Source organism: Arvicola amphibius, chromosome 9 (assembly GCF_903992535.2).
Source record: "Arvicola amphibius chromosome 9, mArvAmp1.2, whole genome shotgun sequence".
In the NCBI taxonomy this organism is placed as follows: Eukaryota; Metazoa; Chordata; class Mammalia; order Rodentia; family Cricetidae; genus Arvicola; species Arvicola amphibius.
Genome location: NC_052055.2, coordinates 42,018,378 through 42,040,214, shown reverse-complemented (window position 1 = coordinate 42,040,214; position 21,837 = coordinate 42,018,378). Strand labels below are relative to the sequence as shown.

The 21,837-nt window shown below is 51.8% G+C and overlaps 1 protein-coding gene across 1 annotated transcript; it reads left to right on the top strand.

Moving 5' to 3' along the window:
* Positions 1 to 2,512: 2,512 nt before the first annotated feature.
* Ttll12 (tubulin tyrosine ligase like 12) lies at positions 2,513 to 21,545 on the top strand. Its single transcript, XM_038342559.1, has 14 exons — positions 2,513 to 2,691; positions 6,772 to 6,941; positions 9,263 to 9,461; positions 10,170 to 10,329; positions 10,418 to 10,551; positions 13,001 to 13,077; positions 15,698 to 15,814; positions 15,967 to 16,161; positions 16,489 to 16,600; positions 17,690 to 17,841; positions 18,408 to 18,489; positions 19,175 to 19,243; positions 19,750 to 19,888; positions 20,670 to 21,545. The coding sequence occupies exons 1-14, from the start codon at positions 2,530 to 2,532 to the stop codon at positions 20,819 to 20,821; spliced, it is 1,920 nt and encodes a 639-aa protein (XP_038198487.1). The 5' UTR covers positions 2,513 to 2,529; the 3' UTR covers positions 20,822 to 21,545.
* The last annotated feature ends 292 nt before the right edge of the window (positions 21,546 to 21,837 follow it).

Below are 21,837 nucleotides of genomic sequence, written 5' to 3'. Positions count from 1 at the left end.
TGGTCTCAGAAATTCCTGGGAGTTTAGTGTTACGTAGCAGTGAGAGCTGGCCAAGGGAACAGAATTTCCAATGACCTTGGACAGCAAACCAGCTTGTTCAGAGCAAGAAAGCAGATAGAAGAAAAAATATAGAGAAAAATGTATAAATGTTACAAAAGGCATTGCATCCCTGAAGAGGGGAGGAGACAGTAAGGGGCTACCCTGTTTTGTTCATAGCGACACAAAGACAGACAGATTTGCCATAACATGGCCCAAGGGACTGTTACCGGGAATGGGAGTTATGGCACTTCCTCTCGGTCAGAGATCTGACAGGCAGAACAACACAGAAAGGAACTTTTAAATCAGAGGTCAATCAAGCCTTGTTGCAGGTCCCCATCCCTTAGTGCAACTGACACCTGTCAAAACAAAAGCAAAGACCTAGTCCATCAAAGTCCTTAGCTCTGGGAAAGTCTCTAAATGTACTAACCTGCTTTTTGGCTTCTCTAGGTATACATCTGTCTAACTATTCTGTTTCTTTGTTGTTGTTTTTTTGTTTGTTTTTCAGGACAGGGTTTCTCTGTATAATAGCTCTTGGCTGTCTTAGAACTTGTTCTGTAGAACAGGCTAGCCCAAACTCACAGAAATCCTCCTGCCTCCACCTCCCGAGTGTTGGTACTAAAGCATGCACCACCACTGCCCATCTCTGGGTAACTATTCTTGCTAACTGAAATATATCAACCCAGGATATGATTTCTTCCTTCCTTCCTTCCTTTCTTTTTCTTTCTTTCTTTCTTTTTTGTGCTTAAAAGCCTGAGAAAGGCTTGGGATCCCAAACATCCACTGTAGGCACAGGCCACCTAATAAAGACTTTCTATTGGCTTAAACCTGTGTCTCAGTAGTCTTCTCTGATGGATACTCCACAGCACCATAACCTGGGAATGAAAACAGACTAGAAAAAAAACATAAAACCATTTAAAAACCATAGTCTATCTGGGCGACAGTAACATAGGCCTTTAATCCCAGCACTCAGGAGGTCGAGGCCAGGCATAGGCGTTCATCCTCAGAGGCATCTTGCTGTCCCCTTAATTGCACTTGTGAACCTCTGAGCTTGAGGAATAACTCTTTTGATGGCACCCCCAGTTACCAAGGTATCGCAGCCTCTGAATTCAGTGAAGCCTTCAAGATATGGCTAGGATACGTCCACAGTGGTACCTCCCAACACTTGGGAGGGGAAGGCAGGAGGATCATGGGTTCAAGGCCAGCCTCCACTACAAGGTGAGTTTATCGGTCAGTCTGAGCTGTGTGAGACCCTGTGGCAAAATGACGATGGTGGTGATGACAAATACCTGGGAGACAGCTCAGTGGTAAAGGTGAGAGGGCTGGGGAGCCAGACCAGACCATGACAACAGGCTTCTAATAGTCTCTGCCAGGGACGGAGGTGTGGAGGAGGAGTGGGGGGGGGGGGTTGGGGGGAGTGGGAGGGGCTTAGTTTTGGTTTACTAGAGGTAGCTGGAGCTGAGCAAATAGTTTGGGAGGGGCGCGACTCAGGGGCAAACAGGTGCCCCTTGACCTTCTGCGGACTCAGCAGGTGGCCAGTCTCCTGATAACTAAAGACAACTTTCCCTACCCTGCTGTTGGAAAGTCTTTAACCACCAGGACCTCCCACCAATCAGCCCCCAGACTAATCTTTTCCTCCACCAATCAGCCCCAGATTAATCCCTCCTCCCTGCAATTCCCCTAACTCTGTTTAAAAGGAGCTTGCGAGCTTCTTTTGGGGCTCGCCATTTGCGACCCCAATATGTTGGCAGTTTTTTTAATGTTAATAAAGTGCCCCTGTTTGTTGCAGCATGACTGTTGAGGTCTTTTCTTGCAGGCTTCTCTCAGATCCTAACAAAAGTGCTTGCCATGCAACCTTGATGTCTTGAGGTGATCCCTGGGACCCACATAAAAGTAGAAAGAGAACGGACTTCACAATGTTTGTTCATTGATGTCCACAAGGACACACACATACTCTCTGTCGTCTCTTTCTCTCTCTGTCACACACACACGCGCACACCAAAACAAAATAAAACGAGCTGGGAAAATGACTTAGTGGTTAACTGCTCTTTCAGAAGACTAGGGTTCAGATCCCAGCACTCCATGTGTAATTCCAGTTCCAAGGAACCGGACACCCTTTGCCGGCCTCCACGAGATGCGCACATACATGCACGCAAGTAAGCGTTCATACACATAAATTTAAAAAAATTAAACTAAAATTAAAAGAAACAAAAAACTCTAGCACAACAAAATCGTAACCAGCGCGAGGGCTGTCTGACCTCCTCCCCCACCTCAACCCCACCTGCCCCTAGAAAACAAGCTCTTCCGGTTCTGACCACGTGGGGCGCTCTAAGCAGCACTCCCAGCACCCTCCGCGGCAGTCCCGGGATGAATGGGAAGACACGCCCCTAGCGCGCGTGCGCACTCTAGGGAATCTCCCAGCCCGGGACGCCGGCGCGTGCGCACCATATCCTTAACTCCGGCGGTGGGCGGCGCCGTGCGTTTCCGAGCACCATGGAGGATTACCCGGGTCAGCGGCGCGGCAGCCCGGGTCGTGCCGAAAGGCTGAATGAGCGGCTGCTGGACGAGTTCGTGTCGCTGCACGGTCCCGCGCTGCGCGCCTCGGGCGTCCCGGAGCGGCTGTGGGGCAGCCTCCTGCACAAGCTGGAGCACGAGGTACGGGGCAGCGCGGGCTGCGGGTGGGTTAGGCAGACGAATGGGGAGCACAGCCCAGCGGCCAGCGGCTCCAAAGGGCTCACTTAGAGGCTCAGAGGAGTGGTGTGTTGTCTGGGAGTCATAGGACGACCGGCCGAGAGCTGCACCTGTGCTGCCATCCTGCAGGGTCTGGACCCTGCCAAGGATGAGCTGGGATCTGCAGACTGGCATGCACTTCGCTCTCGGCATCCCAGCACCTCGGCTGCGGCGTATAGATTAAGAGTTGCTTCCCACGGCTCGAGTCGGCGGTCACACCCTTTGTAAACTAAGGAGGCCCGGCGAGATGGAGAAGACGCTAAGAGAGGGTGAAGTGTTCCCTTTCAAAGATGAGGGAGTAGCTCTATCTTCACCTGAGCTAGGTAGGGGTGTACGGCGTCTGCTGCCTGAAAACTGGGCCGTGGGTTTGGGTGTTGAAAACAGTAACAGCTGTGCTGGGCGGAGGGTCTTTTCTGAAGCTAGAGCTTGGCGTCACTTCAGGACACCGCCTCCCACCCGAAACCCACTAAAGCTGCAGGTGATCAGGAGAGGCCAAGTACTAGGAGTCCCGAGTCTTGCTATGGGGCCGACTCACACCCTCTTTGATCCAGTTCTACGCTATATATGGGCCAGATAGTTATTGCTCAAAGTACATAGGGCTGTGGTGCAGCTCACTGTGTGGAGTGCTTACCTAGCCTTGATGGGAGGTTGCTCCATCCCTAGTCCTATGGGAAGGGAGGTGCAGAGCATTTTTGGGCAAGAGATAGAGTGTGTCCTGAGGCTACTGCTCCCAGTCAGCCCAGACAGCAGAGCAAAGCGACTGCACTGACCTGTGTGCTTGGTCGGGGTATTAGATGCTTTTTCCACTTTCAGTGTGGTTTTCGGGCATTACCATGGTCGTAGATTGCGGCTCAATGTTAGTGGACTTCATATAACTGGGTGGTTCCCTCTACTCAGGTGCTGGGCCCTCCCGTATTGTCCACTTTCTGCAGACTTGCCTTAATCCCAGGCCAATGCTGAGATAGAACCCGGGCCCCCATCAGTTAGTGAGGTTAAAAGGCTACCCATGATGCTGCCTGAAAGGACTGTTTTGGGAATGCCCTGGGGTCCAGCTCTGCCAGCCTCCAAGGGCACCTTCACTTGGACAGGTGACTCGGCACTTAAGCTATGTCTCATTTGGAAAGCAGGGATGAAGAAACACAAGCACCTGGCTGGGGTGGGGGGGTGCGGGGGGATGGTAACAAAAGTAACAAATGAACTCCAGCATATGTCCTGTGCCTTCTCAAATAGGCTGCTGTGGCCTAGGCAGGGACAAGGGACAGCCATCGTTTTCGAGATTTTGTTTTGTTTTGTTTTTTGGTGTTTTTTTTTGTTTTTTTTTTTGGTTTTGGGGTTTTGGTTGTTGTTGTTGTTGTTTTGTTTTTTTGTTTTTGTCCCGGGCCCTACTGAGCCTTTCCAGACAAAGCTGAGTCACCACAGTGACACCTGCCGCCAGACCCAGAGGGAATGCTCAGCAGGACTGTGTACCTGCCTGGAGAGCCACCCTCCCCCACCAGGCATTCAGCCCTGGTTCCTTACTTTGATCAGTTCCACAGAAAAGACAAGAGGTGTTTTTAAAAACACCCTCCCTTCCACTCAGAGGAACATCCACAGCTGTTACCTCCCTAGGGGTCACAGCTAAAAGGCAGGGTTGGTCCCTGCATACCCCCAGTGTAGCCCAGAGTTGGGCAAGGGGCTGGAGATTGAGACATAAACAGACTAAACAGAGACACAGGTAACAACCAAGAATGCCCCCTTTATGTGTTCCAGGGCAGCTTCTATAGGGTCTCCTAGACTAACGGCCACACCCTAACTCTCAGCCCACCAGAAACCACTCCCCTGCCATCAGGAACTCCTGAGGATCTTGTCCTCAGAGCAGCTGCAAAACAAGTTGTTTACTCCCACAGGCAGGAGGTCCACAGTCCCCAACACCCCTGCAGAGGAAAAGCCAAGCCAGGCTTCAGGTTAGAAAGTTTGGGGTGAAAGCCAGGGACTTGGAGGACCTGTGATGCCTGAGGTATGGGTTCCAGGCCCCCAGTTTTAAATGAGGGCAAACCTCCCCCAACCCAGGGCTGCTTCAGGGATCAAAAGAGGACCTGGTTGAGACTCTGCCCTTGTTCTTCACCTAGAGCTTTCCCTTACTTACCTTCTGGTTGGCCTGCCAGACTCCACTCTGGAGAATGGCAACCTCCCCACTCCCCCACACACTTTTGTACATTAACTTGTGTACATACCTGGGGGTCAGAAGACAACTCTCAGAAGTTCCACTATGAGATACAGATGACCAAACTAAGATCATTAAGCTTGGTCACAATCACCATTACCCAAGAGCCATCTCACCATTGGTTCCCTCCACCCCCGCCCCATGCCTTTCCCTTCCCAGCCTGTGGTTACTTCTCTCCACACCCTAGAACTGCAGGTCTGAAATTTTCCCCACAGGCTCTCTCCCATAGCTTCCCAGGTCCGGAGGAGTTAAAAGAGTCCAGCCCTCTTGTCCCTGCAGAGAGCCCCCTTGTTTCTGGCCTCACGGAGCGTGTCTGGGCCTGAGAAGGTTGTAACTGCCCCACAGTGGTAGAGGTTGGAGGGATGGACTTGCCTGCTGCGTCCCATTTCATCTGGTTCTTGCAGCTCAGGCCCCGTTCCATGTCTTGCTTTGTTTTAGTAATTTAAACTGCCCAACAAACCCAGACCTTTCCGCCATACAGATGGGGAAACCGAGTCACAGACGGTTTGAGCAAACTTTTCCAGGATTATCGGGGACCAGCCATGACAAAAATGCCACTCGCCGGGGTATGGGTATTGGGATTTAGAAATATTAATAAAGAATACGAAGACGCAAAAATAATAAGACAGAAAAACCTATATAGAATAGTACTGGGAGTTCCAGTAAATACTGAAATTGCCCGCGTTTAATTTCCAACTGGTTAAAATACTCCGACCCCAAAAGGTAGGAGTAAGGCAAAAATCTGCTTTAACATGATACAAGGAAATGTGCCGACAAATTGAAGGTCCCCAGCTGCATCCATAGTTAAACATTCTGTTGCTAGAACAAAAGAAGTCATGCTCACATCCAAGAACAAAACATTCTGTAAGCAAACATTCCCTGGGTGGAATCTAATGTTATCTCCTTAAGGGAACTGGAACCTTAGTTGGATCCTTAGACTTTCGTTTGAGACAGAAACATACCTACTTCCCCTATTCCCGAAATGCAAGGCCTGGCTATTAGCCTCACCTGTTGACAGTAACCTTGAGAGAGCAGAACTCTCTGACCTAAAATCTGGGTGGGACCTTTGTTTGAGGTACAAACACAGTAACCTTGAAGGAATAGAGGTAAGTTCCAACTCTCTGACCTTTGGTCAGCGTGGATATAGGCTCACATTTTTGGGCCTCCACGTGGGGTGTCATGTATAAGATGTGGCAAAATGCCGAAGTTCAGACCTCACAAGTGGGCCTCAGATTCCAAAGGTCCCCATCCCCACTCCCTTGCTGGAGTTTATGACAGACCTGAGGTGCCTTTGTGGTGGGAACTGGGAGGGAGTATGGGAGAAGAGGCCGGCTTGTTGCCTCTCCAGCTGTCCTTGACTCCCAACTGTTACTGGCTTAGGAGATCCAATCCCCACATCCTCCAGTTCCCATTCTGCTCTGAGAGTTGTCCCAGCCCCTCCGGCCACACTTTCTGCTGTGCCAGTATGGAGAGGTGCCTGTGGGCTACCTCAGCTGTCCTGGTATCAGAATAGTCTGGTGAAAGTGAAGTCAGGGTACTCCCTGCCAACCACCATCCTGATCTCCCATCTCATACCCTCTGCCATTGGGGCCTCATTTCCCTTGTAAAACAAGGGGTGCAGACTAAGAAAATTCTGCTATGGATACTTTTCTAAAGTGTGTTGTGCTGATGACATCCCTAGGAAGACTTGGTTCTTTTAGATGTTGCTAAGAGGCTGATTGGTAAACAGGGCTTGCACCTTGGAGGTAAAGGGGTCAGGGGTCTCCTGCCCACACTCCTGATTTGTTGTGCTCTGGCCATAGGTTTTCGATGCTGGGGACATGTTTGGGATAATGCAAGTGGAGGAGGTGGAGGAGGCTGAGGACGAGGCCACCAGGGAGGCTCAGAGGAAGCAGCCTAATCCTGGGAGTGAGCTGTGCTACAAGGTCATCGTGACCAGTGAGAACGGCGTCCAGGCTGATGACCCCAACAGGTAGGACCCGAGTCTAGGCATCGGTCTTTTAAGTTTCTGACTTAGTTTTAGAGAGATTTCACCCAGACTTTTTCCCTGTGAGGTGAGCAGCCTGTGGTGTTCCCACGGGCTTTGGGGGTAGTATCTGAGCCTGTGCTGTTGACAGTCTGCCAGGAATCATGCTTGATGCTCCTGGAAAGCACATCCCTGGAACCTCACTGCAGAGTGCTCTAGCTCTTGGTTCTGCTGAGAGCAAGCAAGCCCAGGGGGAAAGACTTGCATGAAGTTGTCCAGTCAGTTAAAGATGAACCCAGCTACACCTAACTGAGCCTGGCATTGCTAAGGGTCCTTGTCCCCTCTCCCTGAAGCCTGCTGACACAATCCTGGAAGCAGGAAGACCTAGACCAAGCCTGGTGTTGCCCAGGGCTACATCTAAAATCAGGACTTCCCATCTTCCAGGGAACTGGGGTGGACCTATGGGCCCCTCTCCCAGAAGCTTTGTCTAAAGCTTGAGGAAGGAACTTGCTGAGTTTCCTTGGCATCTGGTGTCTTGAAGCTTGGTCTTAATCCTTCACCAGCCCACAAGTGAGCTATAGAGACTGCTCTACTGATGGCAGAATAGCACTCCCCAGGAGCTAAAGCCTCACTCTGCCCGGTGCCGCCCACACCTCAGCACCCTGGGAAGTAGCTGGGGATGGGCCACCACCCCCACAAACCGTTTGGAACCTGTCTTAGTAACTCTCCTGTTGCTGTGATAAATTATACCCACCAGGTCAGCTGAGGGAGAAAGGGTTTATTCTGCCTCACAGTGTACAATGCAGTCTGTCATGGGATAGGGGAGGGAAGGCACGGGGCAGGAGCCCCCTTGCAAGTGCTTGAAGCAGTCTCTCATATCTGCAATGGAGAAACAAAACAGCAGATGTATTGTTGGTGCTCTGTTGTCTTTCTACAGTTTATGAAGCCCAGGATGGCCTGCTCAGGGAATGGTCCCTCCCACAATTAAGACGTGTCTCCCCACATCAGTTAGCAAAATCAAGACAGCCTCTCATAGAGGCCCATCTCCTGGGTGATTCTGTACTCTTGACAAGTTGACAACTCTGGCCTTCACCGAGCACGAGTGTCTATTTCAGGTTTCAACCCCCTCTGCTCTTAAGAACGTTGTCCCTCTGAGTATTACATTTGCCAGGCCCTGTTTCTCTGTCCTCAGTACCCCACACCTACCTGGCCATGACTATTGTCACACTTAGTAGTCACTCCCAAGTGCACACCTGAGCGTGTGGCTCTGTACCCCACACTGCATTGTGCAGGAATAAACCAGCCTTTGAGGATATGCAAACAGACTAGGGGACTAACAACATACTGATAGATTCCTGAACTTGGTCTCAAACATGACCTAGAATATTACTGTTCCTTTTGTTTTGTAGGGGCTGTGTGCTCAGGGAGAGGGGGTCAGGGAGAGGCTGCCTTGTTCATTGGGCACCTGTATATGTGGAGTCCCCTAATCCAGCAAAGCTTGCTAGAGCCAGATTAGAAAGACAGGCTGGTGTGGTGGTGGCAGTGCATGCCTTTAATCCCAGAACTTGAGAGGCAGAGGCAGGCAGATTTCTGAGATTGAGGCCAGCCTGGTCTACAGAGTGAGTTTCAGGATAACCAGGACTACACAGAGAAACCCTGTCTTTAAGAAAAAAAAAAAAAAGAAAGACAGGCTTGGCCTCTCCCATGGGAAGTTCTTGGTCCATTAGGTCCTGGGGTGCACACGCATGCATGCAGCTTTGTCACCTGCCTGCTGCCACTCCCAGTGGGCAGAGCTTTTGCTTGTGTTGAATGCCTGTCGCTGCTAGATCTGCAGCGAGTAGGGTGGCAGCATGAGCCTTTGCCCTGTGCCTGCAGCCTGGCTCTGACGTTTACCCGAGTGGCTGCAGTGAGCGTGACCACATTTGTTTCATATGAAACTCATGTTCAGCTGGGGTGGGAAACAGGGACCTCCCACTGTTTGGAGGAGCTCTTCTCAGAGCCACACTGAGTGGGTGGCAGAACGGTGGCATTGGGCCAGGGCACCATAACTGAGGTGCCTTGGAAAGCAAGTCTCAGGAGGGCTGGGTACCAGAGTTTGGGTGTTATCTACTTTCTGCCCTGACTGCGTAGTACAGTGGTTCTCAACCTGGGGGTCAAGCGACCCTTTCATAGGGGTCACCTAAGACCACTGGAAAACACAGAAATTTACGATTCTTAACAGTAGCAAAATTACAGTTATGAAGTAGCAATGAAAATAACTTTAGTTGGGGGTCACCACACTATAGCATTAGGAAGCTAGGGGTTTCATGTGTGCCTTGTACCTACAGCATCTTCCTCATCGACCACGCCTGGACGTGCCATGTGGAGCATGCGCGGAAACAGCTGCAGCAGATACCTGGACTCTTGCACCGCATGGCTAACCTGATGGGTATCGAGTTCCATGGTGAGGTGCCCAGCCCAGAAGTTGTGGCCCTGGTGCTGGAGGAGATGTGGAAGTTCAACCAGACCTATCAGCTGGCCCATGGGGTGAGTCATCTCATTGTCTCCCAGGCCTGGTAGAAGCCCTATTTGTTCCTGTACCTTTGCCAGATGTATGTTACCAATAATAAAGCAAAGCCAAACAGTCAGGTTACAGCCAGGCATGGGGGTACACCCCTTTACTCCCAGTATGTGGAAGGAAGAGGTAAATGGATCTCTTTTGAATTCAAGGCCAGCCTGGTGTAGCTAATTGTAGGCCAGCCAGAGCTACATAGAAGACCTTATCTTGGTACCTGGGACCAACCAAGGCTGGGAGCCAAGGTACCTATTCTGCCTTTGCACTTAAGGGACACAGGCCTCTCTCCCTCAGACCTCTAAAATTGAGTTCTGGTGACTCAGCTGCTCCTTCCAAAATGTTGCCCTCCGTGGTTCTCGCCACCCTTGATAGGAGACACACCTGCAGGCCTTCATCCGCCTCCCTGCCACCCTTGCAGGCTCATCCTCCTGACACTCTCAGCTTGGGAAAAGCCATGCTTGTTTCTTACGGTCTAGCTCCTTGAGCCTCGCCTGCCCGGCATAGCATATGGGACTCATCCCTGCCATTACTGGGCTAGTGCCTTGTTTCCACAGGCCTGGGTCAGTCAGTGGGATTGGGGGTGCCTCCAAGCTCCGAAGTAGGCAGAGGGGAAGAGTGGTTGATGTTGGGTGTGCAGGTGGGTGGACGTGTGGCCGAGGATTGTTGCATTCTGCCCACAGACAGCTGAAGAGAAAGTTCCAGTGTGGTACATCATGGATGAGTTCGGCTCTAGGATCCAGCATGCAGATGTGCCGAGCTTTGCCACCGCTCCCTTCTTCTACATGCCCCAGCAGGTGGCCTACACACTGCTGTGGCCCCTCAGGGACCTAGACACGGGCGGTAAGTCAGGTGCCCGTGTACCCCAGAGGATGGGCCTTGGGCGAGCCTCCTGCCACCCCCACTGATGGGCATGCGTGTCTTGGCGCAGAGGAGGTGACCCGGGACTTTGCCTACGGAGAGGCAGACCCTCTGATCCGGAAATGCATGCTGCTGCCCTGGGCCCCTGCCGACATGCTGGACCTCAGCTCCTCTACGCCTGAGCCTCCCGCCGAGTACTATCAGGTGTAGTGTTTGGTGGTTTCTGGAATGTTCTCTATCCATTCACCAAATGTTAATGTCGGCTGGATTCCAGGCTCCAGACCAGCGACTGTGGTGGGATGAGGGAATCATTCGGGGAACACCTGAGAGATAAGGGGCTTGATGCATGCCAGCTGCCTAAGCCAGGCAGTTTGTCATCTGTCCTGATCTCGATCCCGGCTAGCCTGGGTTTGGGATGGGGTGGCCTATGCAGCTAGGCCTGGCTGTACACGCTACTCTGTCCCTCCTCTTCTCATGATGCTCCTTCACGGGGTACAGAATGACACTAGCTGTCCCTCGATGTCCATGGGGATGGGTTGCAGGACCACAAAGATGCTAAAGTCAGTGGGTGCTCAGGTTTGTCACATAGAACTGCCAACGCTACCCCCAGTGTCTGTCCTTCTCTGGATTGTTTGTAATTCTCGGTACAGTAGCAGTGCTCTGTGGACAGTCGTGTGGTTTTGGAATGACGACACAGAAAGATATTTGCACACATTCTCTACAGAGGACGTTTTCCCCCAGAAAACACTTCTGACCTGCTGTTAGCTGAATCTGAGGTGGGGCCCATAGGTTCAGAGTGCCAACTGCATTGTAGTACGTTTCACAACACAGCAGGCCCTCAAGGAGTCCTGAGCAACCTGTACGTTAGGACCCTGTGGGTTCACTCAGAAATGCCTGGCTGACGAGCACCGATGGTGCATGCCTTTAAATCCCAGCACTCAGGAGGCAGAGCAGATGTCTGTGAGTTCGAGGCCAGCCTGGTCTACAGAGCTAGTTTCAGGACAGCTAGAATGGTTATATGGAGAAACAATGTCTTGAAAAAAAGAAAGAAGTGATGCCTATCTGTGATGAGTACGTGCAGAGGCATAATACCAATCAGGAACACAGCCCCTAGCAGCCAGAGAGAGAGCCTAGTGGTTAGAAAGCACTGGCCGCTGCTGCAGAGAACCTGTGTTCCATTCCCAGTGCCCGGGTCAGGCAGTTTTTTAGGTTCCATGGAATCTAGCACCCTTCTCTGACCTATATTGACACTGCACACAAATGATGCATGAATGCACACGCTAGTAAATACCCAGCACATATAAAATAATATAAAAAATCTTAAGTGGGGGGTGGGGCCGAAACTCTTCCCTTGTCCTCAGATCTTTACGCACGGGAGCTGTGCCTAGTGTTCATGATTCTGTTGGTGGTCAACATGCTGGGGTGGGGAGAGTTAGGAGTCCAAAGCCAAGGAACCAAGGGGACTCAGCAGGGCTAAAAACCTTGCCCTATTGTATTTGAATCTACTCTGGCATGCAGAAATCTGATACCACTGAGTCTGGGGAGATTGTGGAAGCACATTAACTCGGGTTGTAATGGAAGCTCCGCGAGTTGCTGATTGGAGGGGGCAGATTGCAGTCATGGTCTGGTGGCACCTTGCTGAACCCAGCAGAGAAGGAAATGCCATACTGCGTGCTGGGGGTTCAGAATTGGGCTCGCAGCCTCCCCCTCAATGCTTGTCTCTAGTCAGGGTTTGGTGAACGTGGAATTGGGTGCTGCAAGTGAGGTTTGAGAGTCACTGGGGAGGATCCCACTGGCCTCCAGCGGTCTCTCAATAAACCCTGAAGAATTGGCACCTTCCTTGGAAAGCCGCTGCAGTCAGGAAAAGGGGACCAGGAGGCCAGACTCTTCTCACCTGAAACCTTGTTTGCATAGGTGACCTGTGTTGGTAACAAATGACTCAACAGTTTAGGACAGCAAATACTTACTGCCTCCCACAGTTTCTGGGGGGCAGGAACTGGAGACAGTGTTCAACAAGTGCTTTGGTTCAGGGTTTCCTGGGCATACAGACTGTCTCCCCAAAGCTGAAGAGCATGAGCCTTCTGGAGCTGAGCCGTTAGTATGTGGCAGTCAGACTTGGTGAGTCAAGCTGGCTGTCTCAGGCATCAGTCTCTCCACATAGGTGCCTATCTATGGGCTTCTGAGTGTCCTGAATGCATGGCAGCTGGCTTGTCTTCAAGGTAGTGATCCAGGAGCAAGAAGAAGGGAGTTGAGGGGCCTGTGTCCTGGGCTCAAGAGCAGTACTGTCACTTCGTCCCTGCTGCCCCTTACAAGTAGCTCCTTGGGTCCCGGGAAAGACTGGGCTCTGCTTTTCAAGGGGTGTCAGAGTCTGTGGACTTGTTTAAACTATTAGCCACCCTGGTCTAGGAACAGCCCTCAGGGCTCCTCTCAGACTGAACGGCCCCTCCCTACACAGGTTTGGCACCTCTCACCACCTGAGCCTGGAACACGGCGTAGAGAATGAGAACAATGTGTGTGTTGTTCTTTGCCTATCCTGGACTCCTGGATCAGGTAGCCCTGGGCTACCACTGAGAGTTTAGGATGTGAAGGGTGTTGGGAAAGCCCGTGGTCCTTTGCTGTCTTCATTGAGGTCTGTTTCTGCCTCTGATTCTAGGCCGTCTTGGAGGAAAACAAGGAGAAACTGCCACTCGCCATTAGCCCAGTGGCACGTCCCCAGGGCCACGTCTTCAGGTACATAGCCCTTATTCTCTGCTCTCACTGAGACTTATCTTCAGTCATTGCCATTCCTAGGTTCCAGAACAAGTCAGTGGCCCAGGCAGGCTTTGGAATCCAGGCATGTTGGCGATGGTGCCAATCATGGAGTTCTTAGAACCACTGAGGAAAGTAGAGGGCGGGCGGGGTTGCCAGGAGGAGGCAACTGTTGAACTTGCCCTGGGAAATGAGAAAAAGCCAAACACAGTGGCACATTCCTATAGTCTCAACATGAGAGATGAAGGCAGGAGGAGTACCACAAGTTCTTGGCTTTCCTGGGCTATAGAGTAAGACCCAACTCAAAAAATGATAAAGGTTGCCAGACAGTGGTGGCGCATACCTTTAATCCCAGCACTCAGGAGGCAGAGGCAGACAGATCTCTGAATTGGAGGCCAGCCTGATTTACAGAGCAAGTCCCAAGACAGCTAGGGCTACACAGAGAAATGGTGTCTCAAAAGACAAAAAAGGGGGGGCGGAGCACCTGTACTTTAGGAGATCCTGTCCAAGGAGTTGAGGGTACAGGCAGTGGCAGGGAAAAGACAGCTGTACTTCACGCTACAGGGCCTGGGTACAGAGCTACACCCACTAGTGCTGAGCAGGGCCTCTGCCTTCCTAGGAGCCCTCTCTACAGCCCCCAGGTGCTACATCCGTGGCTGCTGAAACTTGGTTCATCTAGAATAGGGCTGTGTGCACCATTCTGTCTGGTTCTAGGGATGGCCTCTCTCTACTGGGTCCTCCTGCTCTTGCCTGAAGCCAGGGAGAGCCCTGGCCTTTGCTAAAGAGGTAAGGGAGTGTCCTGAGACACAGATCTGGCTGTGAACCGTCTGGAATGAATTAGATGGGGACCCAGGCAGAGTCTTGCTTGCGGCCGTGTTTCAAGCTTACTCTCCTCACTTAGGCGGGTTACCTGCCTGGTGCCAGCCATTCCAGCAGGCCAGTGCCTCACTGTGAGTCCTCCCACTAGCAGCATCCTCCCCGAGCTGCCACTTACCTCATCCTTATGCCGTGTCCCCTTTGCCTTCACGCTCTGTTCCTTCAGAAATACAGTCACCTCCAGGCCCTGTCCTCACTTCTGTCCTGGGTTTGAAGTATGACATAAGACTTGTCCCAGGATGCTTATCTTGACAGCACACCCACAGAAGGCCTGCAGATTCAGGAGCGCCCCCCCCCCTCCCCCAGGGACACCAACACTCTCCTCACAGATCAAGGAGGACTGGGAGGTTGGTGGTGTCTACCTAATGGCAGTGACTGAGGTGTTTCCAGGTTATTCGTCTTTTTTTAATTTTTAAGATTTATTTATTACATATACAGTGTTCTGTCTGCATGTATGCCTGCAAGCCAGAAGACGGCATTAGGTCCCATTACAGATGATTGTGAGCCACCATGTGGTTGCTGGGAATTAAACTCAGAACCTTTGGAAAAACAGCCAGTGCGCTTAACCTCTGAGCCATCTCTCTAGCCCGGCTTTTAGTCTTATTTAAGAATGAAATTAAAGGGCCAGCAAGATGGCTTGGCCAGTAAAGGAACCCTGCCACCATGCCTGACAACCTAAGTTCAGTTCCTGGGACCCACATGGTGGAGGAAGAGAACCAACTCCCTACCACGGGTTATTATCTGGCCTCTGCACACACACAAACACACAAATAATGCACACAGATTATAGAGTAGCAAGGAAGTTTATTCAAAACAAAGTGGTAGGTAGAGATTAGAAAGGAACCCACTGTCAAGACTGATGGAGTGACCCACAGACTAAGGGTACCCAAGGTCCCAGTTATTGTTTGGGGTCTCCTTGTATAGGGTTCAAGAGAAAGTTAGTTTCTATGGGTATAACTTGGGTGGTTCTACCTTTTTTTTCTGTTTTGTTTTTTGGTGTTCTTTTGTTTTGTTTTTGTTTTTTGTTTTCTCTGTGTAGCCCTGGCTGTCCTGGAACTCGGTTTATAAACCAGATTGGCCTTAAACTTAGAGATCTGCCTGCCTCTTGAGTGCTGTGATTAATGGCATGTGCTACCACCACCCGGTTTCTCCATTCTGACTAAGAGGCTTAGAATACTCTTTATTCACTGTGCGTGTCCATTCCCATAATGCATCCAACCTTGATTTTCATGTTGCAAATTATGCATGGGCGCATACAGTAGTAAAAAAAGAGTCTCCCTAAAAGTTGAGGATAATTCCAGCTTACTGGCCATGCACCCTGAGCCCACTCAGGCATTGACCCTCCTCCCAGGCTGTATTTCTGAATAGAAACTGTTCTGGTTTAGCGACATAACAGGGAGGAGAAATTTGCTCCATTGTCTGCTGTTCAGAGTGGGAGAATATAGCCCAAGCCAGTCAGAGTCCCGGGATGCTGAGCTGTACCTACGCTGGCCTGCCTCATATCCATCCTGCTTTCCTAAGAACCCAGCATCTTCAGAATACCTAAATCATCCCATTGTCTTGACGGCAGATGGGAGGCGAGCTCTGTGCTCTCATTCTCTCTGGGGAACCTGGGATTGTAAGTGTCTTTCTACACCAGGAATTCCCAGGGACTTGCTGACACAGCCGGGGTGAGCAGGAGCTCCTGCCTGCCGTCGGGCCGCTGCTCACTCGAGTCTCCCCACAGGGTCCACTCGGATATGCAGCAGGTGCTCTGCCACCTCTCCCACCCACGTTTCACCTTTACTGAGAGCGAGGCTGACGCCGACATCCTCTACCACTTCTCACACTTCAAGGACTACAGGTGGGTACCTTGCAGCCCGCGGGGCCGCATACCCAGTGTCTCTGACGACCTGCCACTTTGCCTGGGATCGCAAGCCTTCCTCTGTACTCCCCACACCCCTCTCGGGTCGCTAAGCTGACCTCTGTGTTGGCCATACCCGCCTCCACCCGCAGGACGTTCAGCCAGGAGAGGCCACAGGTGCTACTCAACCAGTTCCCCTGCGAGAACCTGCTGACCGTAAAGGACTGCCTGGCCTCCATAGCTCGCCGGGCCGGGGGTCCTGAGGGTCCCCCCTGGCTGCCCCGAACCTTCAACCTGCGCACTGAGCTGCCCCAGTTTGTCAGCTATTTTCAGCACCGGGAGAGGAGGTAAGTCCCCTAGACTCAAGGCAGGGCGGACGCTCCTGGGCACTTCTGTTATGATGCTGCAGTTCTGCCCATCCTTACCCCGCACTCAGCCTACTCCTTAGCTGGGCACCTACCAGCTCTCTCGTTTGCTTCTCTGGGGTGGGCGTGGGGAAGGGGAGTGCAGGTTTGTACTGTATTATTCCTCAGCTTCCAGAAAACTCCTCCTGGTTACCCCAGTGTTCTGTGACACAGAGTTTCCTAAAAGACATTAGCTCGCCAGCCTGCCTCTAGGTCCATGAGACACACTGTCTAAAAGGCAGGTGTGGCTCAGCTAATGCCTTCCCCCAGGGGTGAAGACAACCATTGGATCTGCAAGCCCTGGAACCTGGCCCGCAGCCTGGACACTCACGTCACCAACAACCTCCACAGCATCATCCGGCACCGAGAGAGCACTCCCAAGGTAGGCTTACAGCTTCCCCCACCCAGCTGCTCCAAGCATAGGCAGAGATACCAAAGAGAGCAGGTGTGGGGACCTCCGGCTAGGTCTGAGGTTGGGAGATTCAGCTGTGACTCAGGGACACTCAGCTTGTGGGGACTGGAGCACACCATGGCAGCCCCTGAGCTGATCACTCGTGGTGCCGGATCCAACAGGGTGGGCCATCCAGTGGCTGTGAGCAAGAGCTGCCTCAGACACAAGGTTCTCATGGCACAGGCTGGGAGAAAGTGGGCTTTGAGGACTGTGAGTCCTGGTAGCAACTTGAGACAGCAAGTGGGAGTGGATGGGATTGTTGGTGAGAATTCCTCCGTTTAAAACCTGGAAACCAGGGCTAAGGAGATGGCTCAGTGGGTAAAGAAAGTACTTGCTTTGCAAGCATGAAAACCAGAGTTCAGTCCCTAGAATTCATGGTGGGGGAGGGGGGTGCCGAGAAAAGCCAGGCATGGTCAGTCTAGCCTGCTTGTTACACTCCAGGCCAGAAAGAGACTCCTGTCTTTAAAAAGAAAAAAAAAAAATCAACATGGATAACATCCAAGGAGTGGTAGCTGAGGTTGGACTCTCACGCACACACATGCATGCACACACAAAGGCTGAAACTTAAAGGGTTTTTTTTTTTTTTCTTTAAATAGGAAGGTAGGGGTTAGAGAGATGGATCAGTGGTTAAGAACACCTGCTACTCTTGCAGAAGACCCAGGTTCTGTTCCCAGACCTACATAGTGGCTTACAGCTGTCTGCAACACCAAGTCATCTAACATTCTCTTCTGGCTTCTGGATGCTGCATGCATGTGGTCACATACATACATACAGACAAACACATAAAAATATATCTTTTTGAAGTATAAAATAGCGATAAACGTAAAGAATTTGCTGTGCCTTAGCTAGAGTGTGAAAATGCGGGAGTAGGGGGCAGCTGTAGATGGCCGTGATGGCGTTGTGTGCAGTCCTGTGGACACAGGTGAAGGAGACTCCCCCATCTTGGGGCTCAGGGTGGAGGTTCTCTGTCCTGCCCAGGTGAGGTGAGCTACTGGTGAGCGAGTCCACATCTGTCCCCAGGTTGTGTCCAAGTACATTGAAAGCCCCGTCTTGTTCCTTCGAGAAGATGTGGGGAATGTCAAGTTTGACATCCGCTACATTGTGCTGCTGCGCTCCGTGAGGCCGCTGAGCTTGTTCGTGTATGACGTGTTCTGGCTACGTTTCTCCAACAGGTAAATGAGACAGGCCGGGGCCAAAGTGTGCAGGCAGGGCAGGGAAGGGGCTGGCAAAGAAACCCCTTCACTGCCGGGCGGTGGTGGCGCACGCCTTTAATCCCAGCACTCGGGAGGCAGAGGCAGGCGGATCTCTGTGAGTTCGAGGCCAGCCTGGTCTACAAGAGCTAGTTCCAGGACAGGCTCTAAAAAAGCTGCAGAGAAACCCTGTCTCGAAAAACCAAAAAAAAAAAAAAAAAAAAAGAAACCCCTTCACTGTGGCACCTGAAAGCTCGCCCTGGACTCCATCCACCCCAGCACACTACCCACAGCTTCCAAGTGTTTAGTGACATCATTTCTGTAACAAATATGACAGTCCCGTGAGCTGGACGTTAACCCAGAATCATGACGATGAACTGTGGCTTACAGAGAATCTCCAGCATATTACTGGTCCTGACTCCAACGTGGACTGAGGGGCTGTCCCAACCCATAGATAAGGGGAGCATTGTACCCCAGCCCCAGCCTGCAGTGTGTGACTGCTCCCCATGGAGCTTGGGAGCCCATCCTTACCTGTCCACTTGTTTCAGGCCCTTCGCACTCAATGACCTGGATGACTATGAGAAGCATTTTACCGTCATGAACTATGACCCGGATGTGGTGCTGAAACAGGTAGGGTCTGGTGGGGCCCAAGGGCAAGTAGGTCCTGTCACAGTCAGGTCCTGTGTCCTTTCAAGAAGTCTTTTCCTGGTGCTTAAGAGCACCCAGTGTTGAAGGTGTAGGAGCAGGGTTGAGGTCTCCGTAGGGCTCACTGCCACACTGTGGGCACAATGGGGTCACAATGCCATCTGCATACCAGGGCTAAAGGCATTGGGGCAGACAGCAGGCCAGTTATTTATTTTTTTGGCTTTTTTGGGAAGGGGGGAGTCTCATGTAACCCAGGCTAGCCTTGAACTCTCAGTTCCTGTGCCTCAACTTTTCATGTGAATCCTGGGTGCAGAGGCTGGTGGACTTCAGAGTAACCTGGTTCCCACAGCAAACAGCTCTCAGAGGTGCCTCTGCGCTGCCACAGCAGAGTGGCTGTGCTGACTCAGACCCTAAGTGGCCCTGTTGCTTCTTGTCCCTCTTACCTTGATTGAGTTGAAAGCCAGGACCCAGATTGACCATCAAAGGCAGCAGCCCTGCCTGCAAAGTCAGGGAGCTGAGCAGGGAGTCCTAGCCTTCCTTTTCATGGAAGAGGAAACAGAGGCTCAGAGTGGATCTTCTGTCTGCCTGGAGTCTAACCTTGGCCTCCTGATGTTCTGCTTCAGTCTAGAGACAGCTGCCTCCAACCGTAATTGTTCCTCATCTGTTTCAGGTGCACTATGATGAGTTCATCCCCCAGTTCGAAAAGCAGTACCCAGAGTTTCCCTGGAGCGGTGTCCAGGTGAGTCTTGGGCTCCGCCAAGCTGGGGCTATGGAAATCACTCTCTTCCCTGGATGGGCTAAGACCACCACACCCCCACTGTACTCTGGGCCTGTGTGTAGTGCTTCTGGAAGTTCTTCGGATGTAGCGGGGAAGAAATTTGGGGCATCTTGAGGTAGCCCAGGAGCAGTAGTCTCCATCAGCCCCAGAAATCCATGCAGGATTCCATGCTGGAGTGGCAGGGGGCTAGTCATAGGACAGGAAACGAACAAATGTACTGGAGGTAGATTCCTGCACTAGGGCATGGCTTGGTGGTGAGTGCTTGCCTAGAATGCATGAAGCTCTGGACTCCTTTACTGCAAAACAGAAATGGACTCCAGAGTGTGGGGACAGGCAGGCATGGCCATCTTGCCAGCAAAGAATGTAGATGGGGTAACCTGGATGACAGGGCTCAGCCAAGGATAGTGGTCTTGTTAGTCCAGAGTCAGGGCTGAGTCCCCCTGTGATGAAGCATTCCTTGTCTCCAGGCTGAGATCTTCAAGGCCTTCACAGAGCTGTTCCAAGTGGCATGTGCCAAGCCACCGCCCATGGGCCTCTGCGACTACCCCTCATCTCGGGCTGTGTACGCTGTTGACCTCATGCTCAAGTGGGATAGCCATCCAGATGGTAAGGGGACTCTCTACACCAAAACCCTCCACCCAGTACCCCTATGCCCAGCCCTGCTGGCAGTGCCCAGGACAGCCCTTGGCTATCTTTTGGTTTTATGTGTTTGAAAGTTCTGCACAGACGAGCCTACAGGTGCGTGTGTGCACTGTGTGTATGATTGGTATCTCCAGGGGTCAGGACACAGGACCCTTGGAGCGTGTGTGGGTCTTTGTGTACTGTGTATACTGTGTCCCTAGGGGTCAGAGGACACAGGACCCCTAGAACAGGAATTAAGAATATATGTAAGCCATACATTCTAGTGAATTCTAGAAACTGAGTCCAGGTCTTCTGCAAAAACATAAAATGCTCTTAACTGCTAAGCCATCTCTCCAGTCCCACGCCTTTCGTTTCACAGAGAAATTTCCCCAGTGGTCCAGCTTAGGTATCCTGGCCTGATCCACTGAGAAAGAGTGCAGGGGGAAGGTGACAGACTGGGCACCACGAGAGCTCATAGAACAGGATGCATGCTACTCCTGACCACACTGGTCATCGAAGCGTAAAACGATGTGCCTGCATTAGCCTAAGAGAAATGAGGTTAGGGGTAGCTCCAGTTTTTATTTGGGGAACAGGTATTAAGCCAGGGAATCCATGTTCTAAGTCACACCCCATGTCCACACACTGGGAATCGGGGCCTAAGTTTGTGCCCCGCATCACAGTCCCCGTCCCCCAGTTCTTCCGAGACAGATGTGCACCCTGACCTTGTTGCCGTCCCGGTCTTCCTACCTGTTGGTTTTGCCACCAGGAAAGCGGGTGATGCAGCCCCAGATCCTGGAGGTGAACTTCAACCCCGACTGCGAGCGAGCTTGCAGATACCACCCCACATTCTTCAACGATGTCTTCAGCACCTTGTTTCTGGATGAGACCGACAACTGTCCCGTCACCCGCATCATCTAGGCGCCCAGAGCCCTCCTGCCTGTGCTCACAGCTGGTTCCAGCCCCAGCGCATGGAGCTGCTTCTGCGGTCCTAGCCTTCTGCCTCTTCCTCCCTCCCCCACCTCCAGTCAGAGCCATGTTCCTGCTTCATATGTGGGACATCAGGTCCACATCATGTGGCAGAGCTGGGCAGTGAGTGGTGTCCCCAGGGCTGAGTGGTGTCCCCAGGGCTGGATGGTGCCCCTGGCACTCTCCATACCTCCTGACACCCTCTGTCCTCAGGGGAGCCTCCAGCTCAGCCAAGAACTTTACACCTAGCATCCAGAGTTTTCGTACAAAGGGAGAGGTGTTCCACAGAAACAGGGTTCCGCAGGGAAGTGTTTGGGAACCTCATATCCAGCAGGGCCAGAAAGTTCTCTGCCCTCCTTTTTAGGGTGTCAGCACCCTGTGTTGTACCCACAGGCCCCAGAACAGCCAGGAGAAAACATTTGCCAACCCAGCCTTAGGCCTAGGCCTCCTCCACCAGAGCCTTCACAACAGACTTCCCGTCATGCCTGCCCTTGGTGTTTCCCTTCCTGGGAAGCTGGACTGTTAAAAAGTTCCATGCTGTCAGGCGTTGGTAGGCCACGCCTTTAATCCCAGCACTCAGGAAGGAGAGGCAGGTGGATCTCTGTGAGTTCGAGGCCAGCCTGATCTATAGAGTGAGTTCCAGGACAGCTACAGAAAAACCCTGTCTCAAAAAACAAACAAAAAAAAAAAACAAAAAAAAAAAAGTCCCCTGCTGGCGTCTCACCAAGTTCCACTGTCCTCTGAGGTGAGGCTCCATGGCAGGCAGGGAGGTAGTGGGATTGCCAAGGCTGCTGAGATGGCTCTGGGGAGAACTTCACATGGAAGTCAGGCTGCCTCTTGCCAAAGCCTAAAGTCAAAATGTTGAGGTTTTTGTATATGTGTGTGTGTGTGTGTGTGTGTGTTTCTCTTAACCTACAGAAAGAAAATGTAAAATCTAGTTCTTTATTTTGTTGCTGGAATTGGAAGTC

Excerpts from the sequence above, each read along its gene's own strand:
- Ttll12 (XM_038342559.1), top strand. The coding sequence starts at position 2,530 with ATGGAGGATTACCCGGGTCAGCGGCGCGGCAGCCCGGGTCGTGCCGAA. Across the intron at positions 13,078-15,697 it reads CCCCAGGGCCACGTCTTCAG|GGTCCACTCGGATATGCAGC; the intron begins GTACATAGCCCT and ends GTCTCCCCACAG. Across the intron at positions 16,601-17,689 it reads ACCGAGAGAGCACTCCCAAG|GTTGTGTCCAAGTACATTGA; the intron begins GTAGGCTTACAG and ends ATCTGTCCCCAG.